Source organism: Chrysemys picta, chromosome 2 (genome assembly GCF_011386835.1).
Source record: "Chrysemys picta bellii isolate R12L10 chromosome 2, ASM1138683v2, whole genome shotgun sequence".
Lineage (NCBI taxonomy): Eukaryota > Metazoa > Chordata > Testudines > Emydidae > Chrysemys > Chrysemys picta.
In genome coordinates, this window is record NC_088792.1 from 225,823,264 (window position 1) to 225,849,139 (window position 25,876).

The 25,876-nt window shown below is 46.1% G+C and overlaps 1 protein-coding gene and 1 long non-coding RNA gene across 6 annotated transcripts in view; both read left to right on the forward strand.

The window, feature by feature from the left end:
* The window catches only part of UBXN2B (UBX domain protein 2B), a 32,047-nt gene extending 30,005 nt beyond the window's left edge, over positions 1–2,042 (forward strand). For all 5 annotated transcript variants that reach the window (XM_065585604.1, XM_008170777.4, XM_008170776.4 and 2 more), the window contains one exon: positions 318–2,042. In XM_065585604.1, coding sequence (XP_065441676.1) covers positions 318–480 — 163 coding nt within the window. In that variant the 3' untranslated portion in view covers positions 481–2,042. The remainder of the gene's footprint in view (positions 1–317) is intronic.
* Positions 2,043–3,356: 1,314 nt separating this feature from the next.
* LOC112059910 (uncharacterized) overlaps positions 3,357–25,876 on the forward strand; it is a 77,930-nt gene continuing 55,410 nt past the window's right edge. Inside the window, exon 1 of the long non-coding RNA XR_006176046.2 lies at positions 3,357–3,495. This is a non-coding gene — a long non-coding RNA (uncharacterized LOC112059910). The remainder of the gene's footprint in view (positions 3,496–25,876) is intronic.

The window sequence follows — 25,876 nt, forward strand, 5'->3', positions numbered from 1 at the left end:
CTGGCAGGTTGGGAATAGAGCTGTGCAGGAAACAAATTTCCTGTCCTGTTAAAATTGTTGAGGTTTCAAAAACACTTCCATTCTGCATATGGACAAAACAGTGACATTTTAGGTAGTTGCAAAGAGCCGGAAAGAGATGCATTCCAGAATAGTCAATGCCTGGTGCATAGGGCACTCACCTGGGGTGTGGGAGTGCATGCTGTATTTGCAGTATTCAAATTTTTTACCTTTACTGGTGTTGGCAGCTGATTCCTGTATAAATTAAATCATTAGTAATTTTCAGTGTTTATATAATACCATTATATTTATTCCAACAGGATTATGGATATTCGAGACTTTATTATCCAGTCCCATCCTGCATTTGCAGCAGCTGACTTTGTTCTTGTGACTACATTTCCAAATAAAGAGCTAACAGATGAAAGTCTGACACTACAAGAAGCAGATATACTTAACACTGTGATTCTTCAACAACTAAAGTAATCTTGCACCTGTCAGTGCAATATAGCTTTTGGGGATAGGTATTGTGCCAAACTGTCATACAAGGATGCTTCCAGTGGTGCAGAGGGAGGGAATCAAATCAACATCTTCTTTCACTTGTACAGATCAGTTTTTTGTTTTTATTTCTGTTCTGTCTTCCAATGATAGCATATTTGAATCAGATTTTAGAGTGTTTTTACAGTTTTAAAACTAAGCTTGTATAAATTGATACGTTCCAAAACTCAGCAAAAACTAATAAGCTACTTGAGAAACACAGCTATCACTTTATTATTCAGATATTTTTAGGGCAGAAAAGCAGTTTTTTCAGGGAGTCAGTGTCTTTTTACACACTTGGTAAGTCTTGCACTAAGGAAATGATTTATGCTGCAGTGACAAACAGCCTTTTGAACACTTTACTCAGTAGGTTGAGATATGTTTATTTCCCTTAGCACATAGATTTTCAAGTATTCTCTTTGTAAGTTGACATGTGTACATGCCCTAATATGATTTTAAAATATTCTGTTTGTAGTGTTTTGTTGGTGCAGTATAATTATTTTATGTAATTAACCTATAAATATTTTTCCTGTAAATTATCCTATAACCTTCACTATGAATGGATCAGTAACAAACGAAAAACAAATCTCAGCCTTTTCTGATTATATTTAATATTGTTCTCACTCATATTTAATATTGTTCTCACTCATGCTCCAGTTGTAATTCTCATGTTGGAAAGAATTTACTTTAAACAGAAATAGTAGAGAGTAATAGCAACTAATGGACAAACATCAAGCTCCACATTTTCAAAAGAAATGGCTTGATGATCACATTCAAACACCCATGTTCAATTGAGACCTATGCAGATACACAATTCCATGCGTAAGCAGTTATTTAGGTGCCCAAATAACATTTGTGTGCACAAACACAAGACTTGTTTATGCAGTCACTTGAATACACACAAGAAGATGTGCAGTTGTGCATGCAGTTTTGTACCTCGACTTTAGCTCTTCGTATTTTGTATTTTGGCCAAAAGTGTTATATTTTTAAAGTAGTGCAATGGGGATTTAGTTATGCAATTTTCTTTATTCTCACTGGCAGCTGCGTGATTAAACCATGGCAATTATTTGAAAATATATTTTTTTCAAAGAGTTTAATCCTGCATTCTGCTGAGCAGATAGAATAGTGTGAAATAGAAAATGGGCTCCTGTACTTACACAGCCACAGATATTATAAATCTGCATACTGTGCGTCAAAAGAGAGGATCAAACCTTAGATGAGGCGAATGGGCTGCATCCCATGTGCCAATATGTATAGAATGTTATCTTTAATATTATTTCCCAAAAACTTGAAAACTTAATTCACTATACTTAGCTCACCCTTGGTCAGTAGAATTTATTTTAAATTCTTACCTCAAAGCAGACATTTCCAACTATAAGTAATTTTCAATCATTTGCAACCATATATGAGGTCAAATGGTTTGTAAGACAAATATCTGCATGATTTAAACAATCACAAATACAAATACATTGTGTGTGCTAATCAATAAAGAAAAGACTTTAAGCTAAAAATGTCCCAGACAACTTTTTCATATTCTATTATTCTCTTTTATGTTGTGACAAAGAAGCAGTTGTTTGTGTGTGTTGCATGGTGAGTGTTGTGTATGTGAGGTGAGGGAGGAAGGAAATATATGTTTAAAACAATTATTTTAAATACTAGACCTAAATACTTGGTACATAAAATATAGATTTCCAAGTCAGAGTTCTGATATGGTTCTGAACCACTCCAAACTTTGGGCATGTTTGGATTCAATGATTAGCTTCACGTCCATCCCTAATAAAATATAAGCAGTGCACAGGTAATAACAAATTAAACAGCTTACTTTGATGCATAAGGAACGGTGGTTGCATAAAAGAAACAGGTTTTCATTTTTCAGGGTTGTTCAAAGACCTAACTACATGTTGTCACCCTTTCTTTATTTTAAATAGCCAGTGAACTTCTAATGTAAGAGCTTTGTAACATCTGGGTACAAGTCTTAACTTCAAGATTAAAGAGCTCAGAGAAAATACAACATGCATTTGTATTTATTAATTATATATTTGGAGGTATTCAGGCAGCAGTTTTTAAACTTTTTGAGCTGACCCCCCCCCCCCCCCCCCGAGTTACAATTTTTGATTGCGCCCCCCAACCCAGGCAAAAATAGACACAATACCTGCCCATCCCCCCTAAGGTTTTCAGGCTGGGGGAAGGTGCATGCAATGGTCTCTGGTCATGCATCTGTGCAGTCCCCTGCACACCACACCTTGATTCTCCTTACCCTGGCTAGCAGTGTGCTTAGCAACATCTAGTCATAGGTGCCAAGCTGCTAAGGAATCCAACCCCCTTTATTATTAGTCTCATGTACTTCTGCTCTGAAACACATTTGGATTAGGTCCTATGTGAGAAGTGTCATCTACAAAATCTCACTTTCTCAACCTTGCCTTGTTATAGCAACCAGACCCTCTACATACACAAGGGAAAACCTTGGCTGAAAGAAGCTCTTTTGAGTTATTTTAAAAGATGGCTGCCCAAAACATTTTTTAAATTTAATTTAAAAAGCATTTTTGGCATTGTTGGATGGCAATAAACCCTGTTAGATACATTTTGTACTCCAGGCTATACGGTGCTGGTTTTCCACCCTGTTACAGCTCACTTGACAGCTGATACTTAATTTTGTTTTAGTTAATCCAGTAAAACTGGACTTTGATCCCCACTGGTGTGTAAGCACGGCAAGAGCTTTGCTGATATAGTACTTATTAGATTTCTGTTGTTGCCAATCTAAGCAAATTCTGTTCTCAGATCTCAGCCTTAGAGGTGGTGAGGAAGGCTCTGCTTGGTTTTATCACTTCTTGTAAAACTATGTGGACTACATTAAAAATATAAGTAGATAGCTGTTCAGAGCTGTATATTTTATTTTATATTATATAATAGGTCAGGCAACCTTTGACAGGAGACAAATTTGAGAGGATTTTGAACACAATACAGGTAAGATATTTCAATAGAAGTTTTACTTTCCAAATCTCTCTTCAATTCCACACTGACTATTTCCAGCCATGACAAATATTGTCTGGTGGATATTCAGCTATACCTGACTTTCTGAATAGGCTCAACATTCATGCTGTCTCCATAGATGTTGATCCTGCAAACACTTACACACATACAAAAGTTGACACACATGAGTAATTCCATTAAAATTGATGGGACCACTTCCATGCATAAATCAGGCATGTTTGCAGGACTGGGAGTTTGGATTGTCAACTGTATGGCCCCATCACCATTGATATCTTTGAGGACCTGGGCCTTTCTACAGATCTTTGTATGTGTTTGTACAGTACCTACCTAGCACAGTGGCTCTGCATGTTCTGATTGGGACCTCTGGATGCTACTAAAATATAATTATTAAACAATACAGTTTGATAAATTTATTTGGTTTCTCCACCCATAGCTGTTAATGGGCAAGCAAAATTAGCCAACAACAGTGTATATTATACTCCGAGCTGTCTCTGTGACGCTCTCCAATAAACCAAAATGTTTGTCCATTTGCTTTATTTATTTATTTTTTACCCTTTTGAAGTGATTGTTTAGCTCAGCCCATAAAAATTCAGAAAATGCCAACCTGGCAAGGTCTGTTTGCCTGAAAGCCTATACAGGCAGCTATTACCCAATCTACTGCGCAAGCAGAGCAGGTAGTGATGACCTGGTGTTAGTGATTTCCAAATGACCTTCAGGAGTGGCCAAGGCGAATTACAAACAAGTTTCATTTTATGACTTTTCCTAGAACTGTGGTGTATGGAGTAGAGTTCTTAAAGCCCCATCTGCTGCAAACTCAGATACTCTAACTGAATAGTCTCTGAAAAGTACAGTAATTAAACCCTCATTAAATGTTGCTGCGATAGAGGTTTAACTCTATCATAGAGAAGTAGATTGTATTTTACTAATACTGAAATCTTTATGCAGAGTATTTACAGATAACCTTTCCCATATAATAATGACATGACATTCAGTAATACTGTTTCTTGTACTGCATTCTGTATGTTGTATTTCTGTTTAAGGCAATCAAAACAGTATGCTGGTTTTGTAATAAAACTCTCAACCAGGCAAAACAAATCTGGATTAGGGTTTTGTTTCTAAACTCGGTCAGGATTTGCCAAGGCTTGTGCATGTGTTGTTGAAGTTTGGCTAGTTGTCATGCACTTTGGGGCTGATTTATGGCTTTGGTTCAAAAAAAGTCAAAATTTGGCTGTTTCGACTGTCTTTGAGTTCATCTCTGTGATGGAGCATCTGGGTTCTATCAATAATTTATACTTTGCAGCAATGGAAAAGTGATGGAGCCTTCAGTAAGAGGCCTGGATAAACTGGAGACAGCCAGACCAAATAAACTGCACAAGGCTGTACTTGAGTTTGGTGGTTAAGCATTTGAAAGACCGCCATTATCATCATGCAAGTGTCCTCTTATCCTCACTGGCGCATCCCCTAGACAATGCAGCTGTTCACCAATCCCTAAATTGTGTGTCTGTAGCTGGAGAAAAATGGTCTGGGTTAGGGAGGGGAGTATCTCTCCAGAATCAGCCATGCAAGGCTCTCAGTTTTGACCAGGGTTGGGTCACAGATAAGACCTGCTTTCAGGACCATGTTCAATTTTCTTTTCTTCTCTTTTAATGAAGCTAAGGGATGCGGTATATTCTATGAATCATTTCTTTTATTTTGATGTGCTTCTCTTTATCTAATAAATCTTGTTTTAAACAAGTGACTGTTGTGTGGGTGTTTCACATAATCCATGCCCAGAGAAAGCAGCCTTTTAACCACTAGGGGGAGGTAGAGAAGGTAAAAGTTGTGCCTGGAACCTAACCCACTCTCTTCACTCATTCTTGGTCAAAACAGCATGAAAACCAATGGCCTCTCCCAGTGCAGTGGGTTACAAAAGGCTACAGTGAGTATTAGAGGAAAGGAGGGGGCTTTTACAGACCCAAAAGGGAGACATGAGTTAGCATAGAAGCAGTTGGCAATCAGGCCTTCCCATAATGGAACAGTGCTGTGAGCCCACCCCCCGCACTGATACGAGTGGAGCTTGAACAGTCAGGGCTAGTAGTTGAAGCAGTGGCAGTAAGAAGCCAGGAACAGCTTCTGTTCAGAGCTGGAATCAAAAACAAGGAGTCTGAGAGCAAGCCAAGAGGCAGGTCCATTGCTATGCTTGGCAGGAAGTCCACCTTATTGTATGGACACTTCCTGGAACAACTCCTGGGCTTAAATAGAGTGCCTGGACCCAAGAGAGACCACAAGGGAAGCTGTCAGTCCAGCCTTCTGAAGCAGTACTTCCTGTGGTGTTTGTCTCTACAGGGTCTATGTGGTAATGCATGCAACTCTACCTTGGCCACAGGGTCGCAGCATGGAGGGGTGAACCATCCCGCAGACCTCTCCCTGTAGGACTTCACATCACCTTTCCTCCTTTAGGGGCACCCCTAACTGCTGAACCAGGCTTGTACGGGTGGTTTTATGAAAAGGCATCCACAAGGTCAGATGCTTGGATATGGGCAGCTGATTCCCAGGACCATTCTTCAGGGCTGTAACCTCACCAGTCAATGAGATATCAGAGAAGTGTAGGATTGGAAGGAACCTCAATAGGTCATCTAGTCCAGTCCCCTGCACTCAAGGCAGGGCTACATAATAACTTGGCGATTCCTGACAGGTATTTGTCTAACCTGTTCTTAAAAACCTCCAGTGACAGAGATTCCACAATCTCTCTAGGCAATTTGTTCCAGTGCTTAACTACCCTTACTGTTAAGAAGTTTTTCCTAGTGTCCAACCTAAAGCTCCCTTGTTGCAATTTAAGCCCATTGCTTCTTGTCCTATTCTCAGAGGTTAAGGAGAACAATGTTTCTCCCTCCTCCTTATAACAACTTTTTACATCCTTGAAAACTTATCATGTCCCCTCCTCGGTCTTCTCTACTCCAGACTAAACAAATCCAGTTTTTTTCAATCTTCCCTCAGAGGTCATGTTTTCTAGAACTTTAATTTTTTTGCTCTCCTCTGGACTTCCTCCAATTTGTCTGCATCTTTCCTGAAATGTTGTGTCCAGAACTGGACACAATACTCCAGCGGAGGCCTTATCAGGGCAAACACCTAGAAGATAATAAGGTGATAAGTAACAGGCAGCATGAATTAATCAAGAACAAATCATGTCAAACCTGACAAATTCATGCTGCCTGTTACTTATCACCTTATCTTCTAGGTGTTTGCAAAATGGATTGCTTGATTATTTGCTCCATTATCTTTCTGGGTACTGAAGTTAAGTTGACTGATCTGTAATTCCCCAGGTTGTCCTTATTCCCCTTTTTATGGATGGGCATATATTTTCTCTCTTCCAGTCCTCTGGAATCTCTCCTGTCTTCCATGAGTTTTCGAAGATAATCACTAATGGCTCTGATATCTCTTCAGTCAGCTCCTTGAGTATTCTAGAATGTATTTCCCAGGCCCTGCTGACTTAAAGAGGTCTAAGTTGTCTAAGTAATTTTTAACTTGTTCTTTCCCTATTTTATCCTCAGATCCCACCAAGGGGCATATTTACACCTTATGCGCCCCTAAGCACAACCTCTTCAGCACCCTTCCCGCCTATAGCTGACCTTGTGTTTTCCATTAAAAAAAAATGAAACTTTTAACCCACTTAACTTTTAGGCACCTCTAGAACACCGGTGCCCCTAGGCACGTGCCTACTGTAGCTGGAAATCTGGCCCTGATCCTACCTCATTTTCACTGGCATTCACTCTGTTAGACACCCATTTGCCACTAACCTATTTGGTGAAAACTAAAACTAAAAAGTCATTTAGTACTTCTGCCATTTCCTCATTTTCATAGAATATCTGGGTTGGAAGGGATCTCAGGAGGTCATCTAGTCCAACCCCCTGCTCAAAGCAGGACCAATCTCCAACTACATCATCCCAGCCAGGGCTTTGTCAAGCCTGACCTTAACAATCTCTAAGGAAGGAGATTCCACCACCTCCCTAGGTAACCCATTCCAGTGTTTCACCACCCTCCTAGTGCTAATATCCAAGCTAAACCTCTCCCACTGCAATTTGAGACCATTACTCCTTATTCTGTCATCTGGTACCACTGAGAACAGTCTAGATCAGGGGTCGGCAACCTACGGCACGCAAGCCGATTTTGAGTGGCACGCTGCCTGCGGGTGAGAGGAGGGAGCGGAGGGGCCGGAACACACCACGCTGTGGGAAGAAGTGGGGGAGGGGGAAGCTTGGCTGCCGCAGGATCAAGTTTCTGCCTCCTGCCCCCACAGGGGAGAGCGGTGGGGAGGGGGTCCCGGCCCCCCGCCTCACTCAGCCCCCTCGCCCACCACTCTCCCCTGCGGGGGCAGGAGGCAGAAGCTTGGTCCTGCAGCAGCCAAGCTTCCCTTCTCCCCCGCTTCTTTGCACAAGGTGGTGCATTCCAGCCCCTCCTCCTCCCAGAGGAGCAGAGCCGAGCCCAGCGTGCTCGCTGCTCCGTAGAGCAGGCAGAGAGAGGTAGGGACAGGCCTTGGGGAAGGGGGTGGAACGAGGCATATCCCTCCCAGCCCCCTGCCATGAGCTGCTCAGGGCAGGGGTCTGGGAGCACCCCCCATGAGCCGAGCACCCTAGCCCTCTGCCCTGACCCCCCAGCCCTTTGCCCTGACCTCGAGTTGCCCCCAACACCCAGCCTTCTGCCCTGCATCTCCACACACACCTCAGCCGTCTGCCCTGAACCCCCCCCACACCCAGCCTTCTGCCTTGCACCCCCACACACACCCCAGCCCTCTGCCCTGACCTTGAGTCGCCCCCAACACCTAGCCTTCTGCCCTGCACCCCCACACACACCCCAGCCCTCTGCCCTGACCTCGAGTCCCCCCAACACCCAGCCTTCTGCCCTGCACCCCCACACCCCCCAGCCCTCTGCCCTGACCTTGAGTCGCCCCCAACACCTAGCCTTCTGCCCTGCACCCCCACACACACCCTAGCCCTCTGCCCTGACCTCGAGTCCCCCCAACACCCAGCCTTCTGCCCTGCACCCCCACACCCCCCAGCCCTCTGCCCTGACCTTGAGTCGCCCCCAACACCTAGCCTTCTGCCCTGCACCCCCACACACACCCTAGCCCTCTGCCCTGACCTCGAGTCCCCCCAACACCCAGCCTTCTACCCTGCACCCCCACACACACCTCAGCCCTCTGCCCTGAACCCCCCCCACACCCAGCCTTCTGCCCTGCACCCCCACACACCCCCAGCCCTCTGCCCTGACCTTGAGTCGCCCCCAACACCCAGCCTTCTGCCCTGCACCCCCACACACACCCCAGCCCTCTGCCCTGACCTTGAGTTGCCCCCAACACCTAGCCTTCTGCCCTGCACCCCAACACCCAGCCTTCTGCCCTGCACCCCCACACACCTCCAACCCTCTGCCCTGACCTCGAGTCGCCCCCAACACCCAGCCTTCTGCCCTGCACCTCCACATCCCCCCCAGCCCTCTGCTCTGAACCCCCCCACACCCAGCCTTGTGCCCTGCACGTCCACACACCCCAGCCCTCTGGCCTGACCTTGAGCCCCCCCAACACCCAGCCCTCTGCCCTGAACCCCCCCACATACCCCAGCCCTCTGACCTGACCTTGAGTCCCCCCCACACACCCAGCCCTCTGCCCTGAACCCCCCCACATCCAGCCTTTTGCCCTGGACCCCCACACACCCCAGCCCTCTGCCCTGACCTCGAGTCCCCCCCCCCCCAACACTCAGCCCTCTGCCCTGAACCCCCCACCCCTCACCCAGCGGGCTGAGTAGGCTGGCGGCGTAAGATCAGCATTTTAATTTAATTTTAAATGAAGCTTCTTAAACATTTTGAAAACCTTGTTTACTTTACATACAACAATAGTTTAGTTATATAATATAGACTTAGAGAGAGAGACCCCTTCTAAAAAAACATTAAAATGTATTACCAGCACGTGAAACCTTAAATTAAAGTGAATAAATGAAGACTCGGCACACCACTTCTGAAAGGTTGCCTACCCCTGGTCTAGATCCATCCTCTTTGGAATCTCCTTTCAGGTAGTTGAAACCAGCTATCAAATCTCCCCTCATTCTTCTCTTCTGTAAACTAAACAATCCCAGTTCTCTCAGCCTCTCCTCATAAGTCATGTGTTCCAGCCCCCTAATCATTTTTGTTGCCCTCCGCTGGATTCTTTCCAATTTTTCCACATCCCTCTTGTAGTGTGAGGCCCAAAACTGGACACGGTACTCCAGATGAGGCCTCACCAATGTTGAATAGAGGGGAATGATCATGTCCCTCGCTCTGCTGGCAATGCTCCTACTTAAACAGCCCAAAATGCCATTAGCCTTCTTGGCAACAAGGGCACGCTGTAGACTCATAACCAGTTTCTTGTCCACTGTAATCCCTAGGTTCTTTTCTGCAGAACTTCTGTCTAGCCATTCGGTCCCTAGTCTGTAGCAGTGCATGGGATTCTTCCGTCCTTAGTGCAGGACTCGGCACTTGTCCTTGTTGAGCCTCATCAGATTTCTTTTGGCCCAATCCTCGAATTTGTCTAGGTCCCGCTGTATGCTATCCCTACCCTCCAGCGTATCTACCACTCCTCCCAGTTTAGTGTCATCTGCAAACTTACTGAGGGTGCAGTCCACGCCATCTTCCAGATCATTAATGACCTCCATTTTCTGTTGTCTTTCCCTCCTCATTGAGTAATGGGCCTACCCTGACCGTGGTCTTCCTCTTGCTTCATTCATTTGTAGAATGTTTGCTTGCTACCCTGTATGTCTCTTTGACGGGTTGGGTCACAGAAACTCCCTCAGGACTGTCACTAGATGTGCTGAGATAACACTGAGAACAAACCCCTCACCAGAAAAGGCTTCCCTCCACTCCCGTCTTGCTGAACTAGACACACCAGTCTACTCCAGCACAGACCAAGAGATTGGCCACACCACCCTGCAGTTCACAAAAACTAAGATTCACTTAGCCCAGGGGCTTCTCAATTAACAGGGACTTTCTAAGCACTCAGTATTCAGTCTTTCTGGGAGCCTAAACCCTGAATACATCCATTTTACTCTGTATAAAGCTTATACAGGGTAAACTCAAATTGTCCGCCCTCTATAAAACTGATAGAGAGATATGCACAGCTGTTTGCTCCCCAAGGTATTACTTACTTACGCTGGGTTAATTAATAAACAAAAGTGATTTTATTAAGTATAAAAAGTAGGATTTAAGTGGTTCCAAGTAATAACAGAACAAAGTAAGTCACCAAGTAAAATAAAGCAAAACATGCAAGTCTAAGACTAATACATTTAAGAAACTGAATACAGTTAAATCTCACCCTCAGAGATGGTCCAATAAGCTTCTTTCACAGACTAGACTCCTTCCTAGTCTGGGCCCAATCCTTTTCAGGCCAACATTGTAGTTTATGGCCTGGGTCCAGCAATTACTCACATCCCCGTAGCTACAGTTCCTTGTTCCAGTTTCTTTCAGGCATCTCTTTGGGGTGGAGGGGCCATCACTTGAACCAGCTGAAGACAAAATGGAAAGGCTTACAGGGCCTTTTATATTCTCTCTCTTGTGGGTGGAAACGCCTTTGTTCTTCTGTGCAAAATCATATCAACAAGATGTAGTTTGTAGCCACCTAGGAAAGTCATATGTCCATGAATGATTCAGCTTTTTAAAGATAGAGCAGCCACTTCTCACATGCTACCTTGAACGTTCCCAGGAAGGCGCCTCGTATGTGGATTGGAGTCTCCCCAGGTCCATTGTCAGTTAAGTGTTTCTTGATTGGGCACTTAATCTGAAGAGTTCCTTCACAATAAACTGGCCAAATGCTTCACTGGTACTACTTAGAATCAAACACATTGAGGTACAAATATATAACCAATATTAATAACTTTAAATATAAAAATGAATGCATATAAAATGCATGCATACAAATAGGATGAATATTATTCAGTAGATCATAACCTTTGCAAAGATGTTACATGGCATATCTAGCATAAAATATATTCCAAGTATGTCATATTTACACTCATAAGCATATTTCTATAAAGCATTATGGAGTGTAGCATCACAGTCTCTAAATAGTTTAATCTCTTTTTGTGCCTAGTTTCCACTTTTTTGTAGGACTCTTTTTTGAGTTTCAGATCATTGAAGATCTCTTGGTTATGCTAGAGTGGTCTCTTGCCACACTTCCTAGCTTTCCTACACAGTGGGATAGTTTGCTCTTGTGCCCTTAATAATGTCTCTTTGAAAAACTGCCCGCTCTCTCAAACTGTTTTTCCCCTTAAACTTGCTTCCCATAAAAGCTTACCTACCAACTCCCTGTGTTTGTTGAAGTCTGCCTTCTTGAAATCCATTATCCTTATTTTGCTTATAGCCAGGGCCGGCTCCAGCTTTTTTGCCGCCCCAAGCTCGGTGAAGGGGGGGGACTGCGATTGGTGGCACTTCGGCGGCTGCTCTACCGTGCCGCTTCATTCTTCGGCAATTCGGCAGCCGGTCCTTCCCTCGGAGAGGGACTGAGGGACCCGCCGCCGAATTGCTGCCGAAGACCCAGACGTGCCACACCTTTCCATTGGCCGCCCCAAGCACCTGCTTCCTGCGCTGGTGCCTGGAGCCGGCCCTGCTTGTAGCGAGGAGGTGCAGCCTCCCGCCCTGTCAGAAGGGAAGAGACCTGATATCACCCCCTGGTGGACAGAACCAGGCTACCCGTGGTCGCCCCGCCGGAAGCAGAGGGGCAGGACAGGAAGTGGGACTATAAAAGGCCAACCTCCTAGCTCAGAAGGGGGAGAGCTGCCAGAGGAGCAGGATGTCGCTCCCTTGCTGCCAGAGCCCAGAGCTGAAAGAGACGGCTGCCTGACCAGAGGAGTTACCTGAATTGCCGGAGACCAGCAATGCCGATGAACTGCTGGGGCTGCCATTGGCTGTTTACCCAGGGGAGACTGAGGACAACCCAGGTACCCCAAGCTGGGAAGGGTAGGAAGGAGCCCAGGGACACCAAATAGGGTTCAGCTGTAGAATTATTGTGAACTGGCCAGCATGTTGCAGGCGAATCCCCACTGACCTAGTGGCGAATAGGGCCACCAATAGGGCCCTGGGCTTGGATGCAGTGGAGTGAGAGGGCCTGCGTCCAGCACCCCACCTGTGAAGGGTGGCCACCTCCCCACTAATAGGCCAGGAGGCCTGAATTGGTCTGGCACTTGCTGGAGCTAGGGCGCCAGGCGCATTTGCTGCCACTCCCGGTTGGGAGCTAATTCCCCACCCTGAACTGCTGGGCTGTGTCGCACAGACTCAGCCTGAGATATAAACTATGAACCGCCCTGAGTGAGGGACTGGGGCGGAAAGACTAATTAAGGCCTGGGCTGATTGCCGACCAGGCCTGCTCACTGCCCCGATTGAGGGATTTGGCAGAAGGACTAACTCCACCTGGTGATTAGTACTCACTGGCTGTGAGCTGCGCCCTGCTTGCGAAGCAGTGAGGAGGTGCGGCCTCCTGCCCTGTCAGAAGGGGAGAGACACACGCACTTCCTTACATTGCTCTTTTCCCTTCTTCTATTCCTTAGAATCATCCTTAGATCACTTTCACCCAAGATGCCTTCCAATTTCAAATTCTCAACCAGTTCCTCTCTATTTGTGAAAATCAAATCTAGAACAGCTTCTCGCCTTCTGTTGACAGATACAGTATGGCCCAAGGAACTGGTAGTTTTGTTTGTGGGACGGCCTATCTGTGCACAGGTGTTTTGTGGCAAGGCACACATTTTGGCCTACTGAAAGTGTTGGTCTTTCCCTTCATCAACAGTCTGCATATCACTTTGCTTCCTCAAATTGGCCTTTAACTCTTCTTGGACATGGTAAATCTATTGAATCCAGTCACTTCCCCAAATCTGGCAGGTACTAACACAATTGCCGGGTGAAACCCATAATTGGCCAAAAAAAAGATTTGACCCAGTGGAGTTATGGTCAGTCTTATATGTGAATTCTGTGTAGGGCAGGAGTGCAGACCAGTTGTTCTGGTGGTAAATGACGAAGCATCGTAGGTATTGTTGTAATATTTGGCTTACCCTGGCCATCTGTCTGCGGGTGGTGTGCTGAAGAGGTGTAAACGCGGACTCCAAATAGCAGGAAGGCTTCCTGCAAAAAGTGTAAGATGAACAGTGGGCCTCAATACTAAATAACATGGTCCAGGAGCCCATGAAAGCCGACTACATGTTTCTCTGGAAGCTGAGCTGTTTCTTCAGAGACTGGTAGGTGGATGCAGGGGATGAAGTGTGCCATCTTGGTAAATTGGTCCACAACAGTCAGGATTGCTGTGAGGCCAGGAAGTTTGACAATGAATGATGGCCACCCAGGGCCTTGGCAGGGTCTCCAGGGGCAGGAGAAGGCCAAGTAGTTTGTGGTGGTGTGTCTTGGGGTGGATGCACAAGTAACAGGAGTCAATGTAAGTCTGTATTGTGGCTTGCATTTGAGGCCACCAGAAGAAATGGAAGGCCAGGCAATAGGTTTTAAGATGACCAAAATGCACCACTTGGGGAGAGTCATGGTACAGATGCATCACCTCTATCTGGGGAACTCCCAGTGGGACATATATGCATCCAGTCACATATATTATCCTATCCTGCATAGAGTGTTGTCCCTTTCCCCCTGCCCTTAGCTCTTCAGAAGAAATCCCCTTCCTTGAGGTCAGTTGAAGGTGATTAGATCTTGTTGAATGATGGTATTCAGGAAATTATGGGGCTTGACAATGCAGGGCAGCTCCTGGCTAGGCTTTTTCTGGGCCTGCGTGATATTCCCCCTTTCAGGATAGTGCCTCAGCCTTACCATTTTGGCCCCTGGGAGATAGGTAGTGATAAAGTCGAAGCGTTAGAAGAATGTAGCCCACCTGAGTTGTCTCTGGTTCAGTGCTTTGGCCTTGCGTAGATGTTCAAGGTTTTTGTGGTCCGTATAGACCTGTACTGGACATGGAGTCCCTTCGAGGTAGTGACACCACTCTTCAAAAGCGTCTTTGATTGCCCGGAGTTCTGCATCCAAGACCTCATAATTTTGCTCTGTGGCAGTGAGTTTCCTGGAGTAGTAGGTGCACAGATATAGTAACTGTTGGGAACCGTGCCTCTGAGAGGGCACTGCCTTGATTGCCATGTTGGATGCATCAGCTTACACATGTGGGTATACCAGGGCAGTGATGAAGGTGAGTTTGAGTTGTGCAAACACATGTTGGGCTTCAGGGGCCTGACAAATCTTCCATTTTTATGGAGGAAGTTGGTCATAGGCGCTATTTGCCCAAAGTCTGTGATAAAACACTAATGGAAATTGGTGAAGCCTAAGAAGTGTTGGAGGTCTCAGGTGCACCACAGCATCGCCCAGTTGTGAATGGCCTCCACCTTTTTCTGATCCATCTCAATACTTTCTGGGGGGTAGAATAAACCCTAGGAATTCTTTGGAGGTTTGGTCAAAAACGCACTTCTCCAACTTCACGTTCAGGTTGCACTGATGCAATCTCTCTAGGATGGTTCTAACATGGTGAGTATGCTGCTTCTTCAGGAGATGGGATCATGATCCATGCCTAGAGTGAAGTGTTTCCTTTGTGTGAGCAGGCCACTTGTTTCTGAAGGCCCTTATTCTCGGCCAACAGTTGGCCTGCAGTGCATGGTTTTCAGCCTGGAGGTGGGCAACCCACTCCTGCAGTTCTGTTGCTCTTTGGAGTACCCTGGTTAGTGGGAAGGCTGCTGCTTCCATTCCCCCAACTGGGGCCATTTCTGTGGGGGAGGTTAGGTGTGGGTCTATGCAAACTGTAACTACTGGAGCTTGGGAGGTCAGACATAGTGATCAGAGCTGTAGCAGTGAGAAGCCGGAAACAGACCTGAAGTCAGGAAGCAGGAGTTAGAATCCAGCATCAGACCTGGAGTCAGGAACCAGGCATTAGAGCCGGAGTCAGGAACCAGGAATCAGAGCTGGAGTCAGCACAAGGGGTCAGGAGTCAAGGCTAGGTCTACACTACGGGGGGGGGTCGACCTAAGATACGCAACTTCAGCTATGTGAATAGCGTAGCTGAAGTTGCATATTTTAGGTCAACTTACCTGGCTGTGAGGACGGCGGCGAGTCGACCGCTGCCATGCCGCCGTCGACTCCGCTTCCGCCTCTTGCCGCGGTGGATTTCTGGAGTCAACGGCAGAGCGATCAGGGATCGATTTTATCGCGTCTTCACTAGACGCGATAAGTTGATCCCCAATAGATTGCTTGCTACCCGCCAATCCGGCGGGTAGTGAAGACGTGCCCTAAGAGTGATCCAAGAGGCAGGACCATTGCTACAGCTGACGGGAGTTTGGCTTGTTACACAGACACTTCCTAAAACTCCTTCTGGGCTTAAATAGGGTGCCTGGACCAATCAGGGCTGTAATCCAGCCTTCCAAGGCAGTACTTCCTGTGGTATTTATCTGCACAGGATCTATGTGGTAACACGTGCAGGTTACCAGGGCTGCTGGGTAGTGGTATGTAGGTATTGGCCATCCTGCACCTCACAGATCCAGGGTTCCAGTCCCATTCCCACAGAACCTCACACCCAATGCTTTTCTGCCATTTGAGTTTCCCCAACCATCTGAATCCTTGAGGGGCCTCACTCCTTGATTGTTGTTTTGGTTTGGAAGGGTATAAGAAACCTTCAGCCTTCCAGTATTACCAATCTGCACAATTTCATTGCAAGTAATGGGGTTTTGGCCCTCACTGGTGCCAAAATCTCCCACTGATGTAAAATGCTCAAGCTCATTGTATTTCAGCCTTGCCTGGGCAAAACCGCCTCTGACTGGCTCCTCTTGCCTGGGAGGTGGGGAAGGCAGTGAGTCAGGGCTTCTACATGAAACAAGCAGAGCTGTCATCCCTCCTCAGGAACTGAGAGGAGGTGTCAGGGAGGAGGGTGGGGGGAGAAGGAGCAGCCAACACTATTCTCACAGAGCAGAAAGAGCCCAGCAATTCAGGAAGCTCTGCCGCTCCTTCCTCCCTTCCCTTCTGCGAACAATGGGTCAGACTGTTCTCTTCTCCCTGCCCCACCATGACTGGGAAGGGGAAGAGGGGGGGTGAAGAACCCCTAGCGCTGCAGGAGGAGTGAAGATGCACTGAGGGGCAAAGGACAGGGGTGGGGCTGCGGGTGCAGAATTAACTTCTGTGCTGGGGGATGACTAATGAGATGTGGGGCACAGTATTAATTAATTAGAACTTTGGGGCAGCCAGCAACCCAAGGTTACCATACGTCCGGATTTTCCCGGACATGTCTGGCTTTTTGGGCCTCAAATCCCCGTCCGGGAGGAAATCCCAAAAAGCCGGACATGTCTGGGAAAATAGGGAGGGAGGAGCCGGCGGTGCTCGACCAGGGGCTGGAGCCGGCAGTGCGGAGCCAGCGGGGTAGAGGCCAGGCCCGGCGGTGCGGGGGCTGGGGGCTAGGGCCGGCGGTGCTCGGCCGGGGGCCAGCGCCCCAGGACCCGGGCAGGAGACGCCGGGGTCAGAGCCTCTTGGCTTGGGGCGGCCAGCTGCCAGAGGGAGCCGCTCGGCTGGGGGGGCCGGACTGGGCCGCGCCCCGCCCCAGCTTACCTGCTGCCTCCCTGTTTCAGGCTTCCCGCGAACATTTGATTCGTGGGGAGCAGGGAAGGGGGAGGAGCAGGGGGCGGAGCGTTCAGGGGAGGGGGGCAGAGTAGGGGCGGAGTTGGGGCGGGGCTGGAGCGGGGCTGGGGCGAGGAAGGGGTGGAGTTGGGGCGGGGCCGGGGCCCCGTGGAGTGTCCTCCTATTTTTAAATTAAAATATGGTAACCCTAAGCAACCCCACCTGCAGTGGGGCTGGAATCATGGTGGCCTCTGAATCTGGGAGTGCTGGCCATGCTGTCACATGCACACATTGGAGCTGGGCAGATAGAGGTCAGAAAGGAAAACACAGTATAATTTTTGGGCCCCAAATTGTAAGATTTGTTTTTTTTAGTCTCATGATTTTGGGTGGGTGGGGTCTGATTCATGTTTGTTTTAGCCTTTGGGGCTGACAATACTACTCCTCTTCTCCCTCACTGTTTTCTGTGGCAGAGTGAAATTGTCAGCCAGGGACTTCCTTGGTGTCTTCAGACTCATTTAAAATTCTTCCCTACAATGTCTGATGTAATTCCTATGAGCTCAAAAGGGTGGAGTCAGAATGGGGGTAGCTTCACCCATCTGTGAGACACTGGCTTTGATGGGGCTCCCAACTAGGGAGAAATTTCTATTCCTATATAGCCACAGAAAGCTTTTGTGGGTCAGAAGCTACAGTGGCAATTTGATCAGCTCGGAGTACCTTATCTTTATAAACAGCAAACAAAAGCAGTAGCCTAATGAAATAATCATTGGGTTTGCTTTTTGATTAGGCCTTAATTTAACTTCTTTTCAGGTAAATTTCAAAGTAAACAAGAAAGATAGAGCCCTGCCTCTGAGCTGTTCCAACCTTTTGCATAAAGGGGTTATCCAAGGTGCATCTCACCACTGTTCAACATTTGTTTTACTTGGACAATGGCTGCTGCAGTCATGTAACCTGTGCACCGAAGTGTAATGTCAACTGAGTGGCCTGTCTTTGTTTGTTCTGATGAATCAAGGGCAGATACAAAATTATTAAAAGAATACTGCTCCCAAAATACCTGGGGGTGTTCCTCTCTGATATTTTTAAAAGAATATAAATGCTACCTACGTTTTTCTGCTAAAGGTTAGAAGTGGCATTTGAAAGAGGGGTCAGTATTGGCCTTACTTTCTTACCATTGAAATCAATGGTAAAACTCCCATGTGGAGCAGAGTGAGGCCAACACAGAACACCCATGGAACATCCTACCCTAAAGCAGCTCCAAAGCAATGGCCTGTAATATGTCCGTGGAGAAATGTGATGCAGGATCTACATGTAATTCCATATAAAGAAAAGTGTTAAAAGATAGTTACGGTTGCATGGTTAAACCTTCAGATCAGGATATGCCAAAGTTACTCTTAACTCTCCCTTTGTGTGCACACATTATAATATCCAGTAACATTTTTGAAAGCATCTAAGTGACTTAGGAACCAAAGTATCATCGAAAGTCCATCAGCCTTAGTCTCCTAAGTGCTTGTCACTTGCTGTGGTGCAAGTAGAATTCATTTGTTACCGGTACGCTGCACCAGCTAAAGAGGAAGGGGCACATGACCTCCCCATGTGACCCCTCGTGACTCCTCATGTGACCCTGCCCCCAGCCTGGGGCCCCGCGCTCTCCCTCACCCCTCCCCATGATCCGTCCCATGTTACCTTGACGGGGTAGGGGGGAGTTGAGAGCTCTGTTCTTCTCCCGCTGTGCCAGAGACTTTTGAACCTCATGGCTCTACAGATCCGCAGCAGTGAAAGGAGCAGAACGTGGGGCCACTGCGTGGCCCCACACCGGCAGCTTCTCCAGCGCGGCTGTACTGCCCCCAGCCCTTAAACACAGCTGCATCTCCTGTCCTGTCCGTGGTCTGTACAGCAGCCCCACCGGAGGACAGGGCTGCTGGGAGCGAGGCTAGGGGTGGTACAGCCGGGCCGGAGGAGCTGCCAGCATGGGGCCACCTGACATTCAGCTCCTTTCGCTGCTGTGGTCCCCAGGAGAGCCCTGTGGTTCAGGGCTCTCCTGGGAACCGCAGTGGTGAAAGGAGCAGAATGTGGGGCCGCTCCTCCAGCGCGGTTATACCGCCCCCAGCCCTGTCCTCTGGCAGGGCTGCCTACAGACTCCAGACAGGAGACACTAGAAACAGCTGCGTGGAAGGGCTGGGGACAGAACAGCCACGCCAGAGGAGCTGCTGGAGTGGGGCCACCTGGTGGGCCTACGTTCTGCTCCTCCTGTGTCTTTCCGGTATGGCATACCAGCTATAAATAGCGTACTGGTATGGCATAATGCACTGGACTGCCCTACTTGCAGTGCTGGTCACTTGTGAAAATGGGACTTTGGCAAATGTCCCATACCCCTTCATTTCAACATCTTATACTATTTCTTAAATAATATCATGCAATATTTTTATCATATTACATACATGTAGCATCTTATAATATTTGTTTTCATGCATGTATATTTATCCTATTTTCATTGCCATACTCATCCAGTCTATTTTTATTGGCTTAGCCTTTGATAAGTTTATTACAATTTTACATAATATATACAATTCACTTGCAAAAAACTATGCAAAAATGAAGTTAAATCTGGACGTATATATCAGTAATTTAAGGGGAGAAAAAAATCATGAGAATGTTGTAATTCTTCCCAAAAACAATCATAACAAAGGAAATTCAGAGTTAGGGTTAAATGTAAAAGAAATCCAAGCATGTCAGTGTCTGGAAATGAACAGTTAAAGCACCCAGACAATCTTAACTCTGCCCTGTAATGATGCCATGAGGGTAAAAAAAGATTATTTAAAAAAACCAACCCTAAATTGTTTTTAAATGTCAGGTTAATCTAATTTGGGACCATAAATGTTAACATCCCTTTATCTTAATCAGATGGTTATTGCATGTTATCTTATTTATGTTATAGTTATCAAATATTTTATTTTTTATACTAAATAAATATTAATAATAATACTTACCTAAGCTGCTGCTGTTAGCTGTTATTTGACAGCCTTGAAATAGAACATATTTTCTGGCAATTATTTATTGGAAAACACCTGCACAAAGGTTCAAGGCTAATTGAAAGTGCAGTTTGTTGTTTAGAGATAGCTGTAGTAGTGGAAGACCTTAACAAATGCTGTTCAAGGCTAAATGCTCAAGGCTGAATTCTATCACCAAATAACTTTGATCCAGAGTGCCAAATCCTGAGTGCTATCATGTGTATGTGTGCATGCGCGCTCAGTCCGCTATGTTTTATTTAGCGCATGTAGCTATTTTGTTTTGTTGACCTGAAAGATAAAGAGATCAGTTCTAACAAATTCTGCTTCACAATTACTAGCACCCTTATTAGTGCTCTTGGAGTACTCACAGAGAGGCCGAGAAATGAATGTGCATGGAGACTAAGGGTTAAATCTACAAAGGGACTCAGATGTTGCAATGGTCAGCATTGCAGTGCCTAATTTTTAGGCTGCTTGCTACCTTGTGAAATCCACATCCCTGAGGTAGGCACCCAGGCTCCCTATACAATGCATGGGGAGAGTTGGGCACCTCAGAATGGGTTCCACAAAAGCCAGCACACTGAATGGGGAGCTAGCGAAAAACAGATTCTGAGGGAAAGGGTATGGCCTAAATCCCATCCCTCTCAGAACTGGGCATCTAAATCTGGGCTGGAGCAAGGTGCCTATCGCTATTCACAATGCACAGCTGTGAATCCTCTCCTGGAGTTAGGCGCTTATGCCATTTCTTGCAAGAAAGTTGGTGGTATATGCTTAAACCCCCATAAAACAGCTGGAGTGGGGGAGGGAAAGGAGGCAGAGGGTATCCCTTTAGTCACCCCCAGTTCAATGTTTACCTCTACCTCATGTGAAGAAGGGATTTCCTCATCTCTTAAGAGAGTGCTCTAATCACTAGACTCATTCTCACTATGTCCCGACGCATATTTAATTATTTAAACACAATGGAGAAACTTCTACCGGAAAGATTGAGAGAGACCTATACAAAAATATCCTGTAGTCCAATGTCAAGACACTCACCTGAGAGGTGGGAAACCCAAATTCAAATTCCTTCTTCACTTCTGGCAGAGCAGGGGTTCAGCCAGGATCTCCCACACCCTGGCTGAGTGCCCTAACCAATAGGTCAGAGGTTATAAGAGAAGCCACCACCTCCTCCCTCTCGTCATTAGGTGTGGAGTGCAGTATGCTTTGGGCATGCCTATCAGATCAGGCCCCACAGACAAGAGAGGCGGGGAACACCTAGCTTAAGAATCCTGACTGCTCTTAGGTGTGAGGTCGGTGCCAGCCATCAGGCTAGAGGCAGCTGTGCACGTGCCCAGTGGCAGAAACTTAGACACCTTGGTGACTTTAAGAGCAGAAATGTAGGTGCCCGAGAGACTTTAAGCACCTGCACATTAGGCAGCAGCTGAGATGGGATTATAAGGATCTCAGTGGTTGGATTTGGGAGCCTAAAGTGGCAGTTAGATGCCTAAATCCTTTTGTGGATCTGGTCCTAAATTAAATCATAAACCCAAATGGGTGTCTCCCCCAAGAAGTCAAGCACCTTGTGGGAAAGTCTGGCGAAGGTGATATTATGCTGTCCTTTCTCCCCAGAATCCACACACAGAGCCAGATTTTCAGTTGTTGTGCATTGGCATAGCCACAAGGAAATAGAGCTATGCTGATGTATATTAGCTAAGGATCTGGCCATTGCATTGCATACACGCTTTTTGACTGTAGAACCCACTCCACTGGTAGTCAGTCATCTGCCCTTATTGTCTCAGAAAAAAATCATTCGCTGAATGCTTCTGCACAAACATGGAGGAAAGCCTTCCAACTCTGGAACTGTAGCTTTAAATCTGGATTCGATCATTGCCAGTTAAGAGTTTGATCTCAACCTTTGTTACAAGAGTGCTCTGTGTCTGTATATATGTAAATAGATAATGTGCCAATAGAGGGCACTCAGGAATATGTAGCATTGTTTTTAAGGGGTTTGTAGGAGCAATAAAGGGTGTTGCTGTTATGCACTACAAATGGCTTCCTTGGAGCAGCTCTTTACATCACCTCTTAAACAACCTTATTCTTAAATTATTTGTCCTTATTTCAAAGCACTCGTGTGGGAGTGGCGGAGGGGAGAGAGGTTTCTCTATAGCTGCTGGATGGACTGATAGTTAATCTCTTTCCACTGTCTAGCTTCTGAGTCTCCAGGGCCCTACTCCTGCATGCTGCGTAGTATAAGACAAACATTCAGGCACAGCATGGGAGAAGAGACAGAGGATGACATGCTGAGATTGACCTACCCATAGCCCATGCAGCAGCCATGCAAGAATGTCCACAGTACAGGTGGCACAAAGAAACTAGAGGGGAAACTGAGGATCGGGCCCTAAGTAGTGTCTTGGGGACCACTTGAGGCCATCTGTCACCCTGTAGTTCCAAGAGAGGCCGGGGATCTATCCCAGACCACTAGGACTATCAGTCTATTGCTACAGAAGGATCAGGGTATGCTCAGCACCTCTGAAAATGTCTACTGACATTGAAAATGTTACCTCACTGTAGGCACTCCAGTTTGAGATTATTGGCCTCAGTTACTTCTGAATTGTCCTGATGTTGAAGCAGTGACCAAGAACTGAAAGCCTCCTTATCTCACTATTAAGCTTCTGAGACATGTTGAGTATGTCTACCCTGCAATAAAAGACTCGTGGCACAGCTCAAGCTACGGTACTATAAAATTGCAGTGCAGATGTTTTGGCTCAAGCTGCAGCCCGGACTCCCGTGAAGTGGGAAGGTCCCAGAGCCCAGGCTCCAGCCCAAGCCCGAACATCTATACTGCTATTTTATTGCCCCTCAGCCCGAACCCCATGAGCCCAAGTCAGCTGAGCAGGGCCAGCCACAGGTCTTTTATTGCAATGTAGACATAGCCTTCGTCTCCTTCCAATCTGCTCTTATACAACATGCTATGGAATTCTAATCACATCTCTCTCTACATACCAGGGCTTTCAAAAGGTGATTTAATCAACTGATGCACTAGCTTTTGAAATCTTTGCAGGATTTTTCTACCTGCTGTGATTAAGTTCAGAAATGAGTGTTATCTTTGAAAAGAACAAAAGAAATGCTGGGGGATATTTGTTTATCTTAACTGTGAACTACATTATGCCAGTTTTCATTTAAAAATAACATAAAATATGTAGCCTCTGTAGTAAATCAGACTAAGGATTTGCAATCAGACTTGTGATTGCAGCCGGGGTAGCCATACTTGGGCTAACTTTGATTGAGCTAGATCAAAGCTAGCAGGGTGAAGCTGCAGCAGCACAAGTGGTTGCGTGGGCTAACCCCATCCCTCCCAGAACCTTAGGTACATACTCAAGTGTCTATTTGATCTAATTAGATCAAAGCTAACTCGGGAATGTCTATATGTGCTATATTCATACGTACCAATTTCATACCCTTACATGCACATGTCAGAGATGTGAACCATGAAGAAACTTGTTTGAGTTTGTTTTGTCCCGTAGGGTTGTCAGTCTTGGCAGAAAACAAGCTTGAGTCAACAATGGCCACTGAAGTGTATGTTTACATTGATATTGGTCCACTTAACAATATGTAACCTTTTCTACATCTTGCACCAAAAGCAAAAGTATTTAAATCTAAAGTTACTTAGGGGCAGTAGCTATTTTTGCCAGTGATCATCCTCTCCTAAGCCATCTGAACAGGCGCAAGGAAGATTGTGGCAGACTATTCTGCTCAGGCCAGCGTGCATCCAGACAGAGGCGGTGCTAGCCCACTGGGGGCTCTAAGCAGGAATATTTTTGCCCCTCCACACATAACACATAATAAAAACTGAATAGGGGTCCCCCTTGAGCTGCTTGGGACCTTAAACAATTGCTTAGTTTATTTAAGCTGGGTCTGCATCCAGAATAACTCCAATTGCAGTTGCTGTAATGTAAATGAGAGCAGAATTTGGCCCTAGGTATAGCCTGCTGGTTGTGTATATTACCCACTTTACAAATTGGATTGTTCACCTGGTTCACGGACAGTGTGTGTCTTTTTACACTGCTATAGATATCTGTTTACTCTAAGATCATGGATGCAATTTTCAAATTTTCAAAAGGGGCCAAATGACTTAAAAGCCTAAATCTCAAAGTAGATGGAGCTCAGATTTCTTAGTTACATTAAGTATTTCAGAAAATTTTACCCAATGTTTTTTCCTCATTCCTTCACCTCTGCCACTTGATTATAATGTCAGCATTTTCCTTCAGACACTGTTGTATGGAACAGTTTACAGTAAGAGACTGTTCTCTTCAGAGCGCATATGTGCTAAGTGCACAACTTAAAATCCAAAACAGGATCCAGAGCAGTGGTCCCCAACGCAGTGAGTAGATCTAAGTAGCTGAAGTTGCATAACTTAGATCGTTTCCCCCCACCACCACCACCACCCAGTGTAGACCAGGCCTTAGACATCTATGTGCACCGGCCTACTGACAAGGGAGCACCCCGCTGCCGAAATGCCACTGAGAAGCTTTTCGGCGGCATTTCGGTGGCGACGCCTCTTGATGACGCTGTTTCTCGGCTGCATTTCGGCGGCAACGCTTCTTCACTTTGCCACTTCTCAGCAGCATTTTGGCAGCTGCTTGTCCGGTGGCCGTGCTCTTCGGCGGCTAGTCATCAGGCACCCGCCACACTGAAAAGGTTGGGGACCACTGATCCAGAGAAACTAAGGGTATGTCAATACTACCCGCCAGATTAGCGAGCAGCAATCCATCCAGCGGGGGGTGATTTATCGTGTCTAGTCTAGATGCAATAAATCGACTCCTGAATGCTCTCCCGTCGACTCCTGTACTCCACCGCCACGAGAGAAGCAGGCAGAGTCAACGGGAGAGCAGCAGTGGTCGACTCACCGCAGTGAAGACACCACAGTGAATAGATCTAAGTACGTCGACTTCATCTACGTTATTCACGTAGCTGAAGTTGCGTAACTTAGATTGATCTTCCCCTCCCCCCCCCAGTGCAGACCAGGCCTTAGACATTTGAAAGGCAAGTGAAAGATGTCCTATGTATGCTGTATCTGACTAACAGAAATTTAATGAATGACACCCTTCTCTGTAGAATGGCTCACCTCCATAAGAAAATGCACAGCTGGGAATCAGATAAACCCTGAAAAAGGACAGGACAGAAAACTCTTCCTTTACTGTCCCCTTCCCACCCACCCACCCCCTCTTTTTTTAACTGCTGGAATGAAGATAAACAGATTCTATGCCTAACAAAGAGGTCACAGCAGATGAAGTTGAATTGTTTAAAACTTACAGGGGTATATAGCCAGCAACATAGCTCTGTCTGAAATTAAATGGAGGTAGGTGGCTAAATATCCTAGACTTTATCTCAACTTCATCAACTCTCACTTTCATTAACAATCTGAGGTTGACACACAGCTTCTAAAAGAGGAAACACACAATTACATAAATTGTATTTACATATACGTAAAAATGAATATTTTTGAATATTTGAAAAAGCTACAGATGAAGATTTGTCTCAATTTGCTAACAAATAGGATCTGTCTGTTTTTTGCTGATTGTATAGTCTTTAATTATCAGTGAGAGTTATTCTTGTCCACTACCAGTAATTCAAATACTTTTTTTAAAAAAACCTACTAGTTGGACTACAAGTGAACAAAACTCAACCTTGCAATGTTATCTGACCATAGCAAAAAAAGTGCTTATTGATTGCTGAAGTATTTGGATTACATTAGCATAGGTGTAGCAGCTATAGACTTTGGACCAGTTTCTGCCCTCACGTCTGTA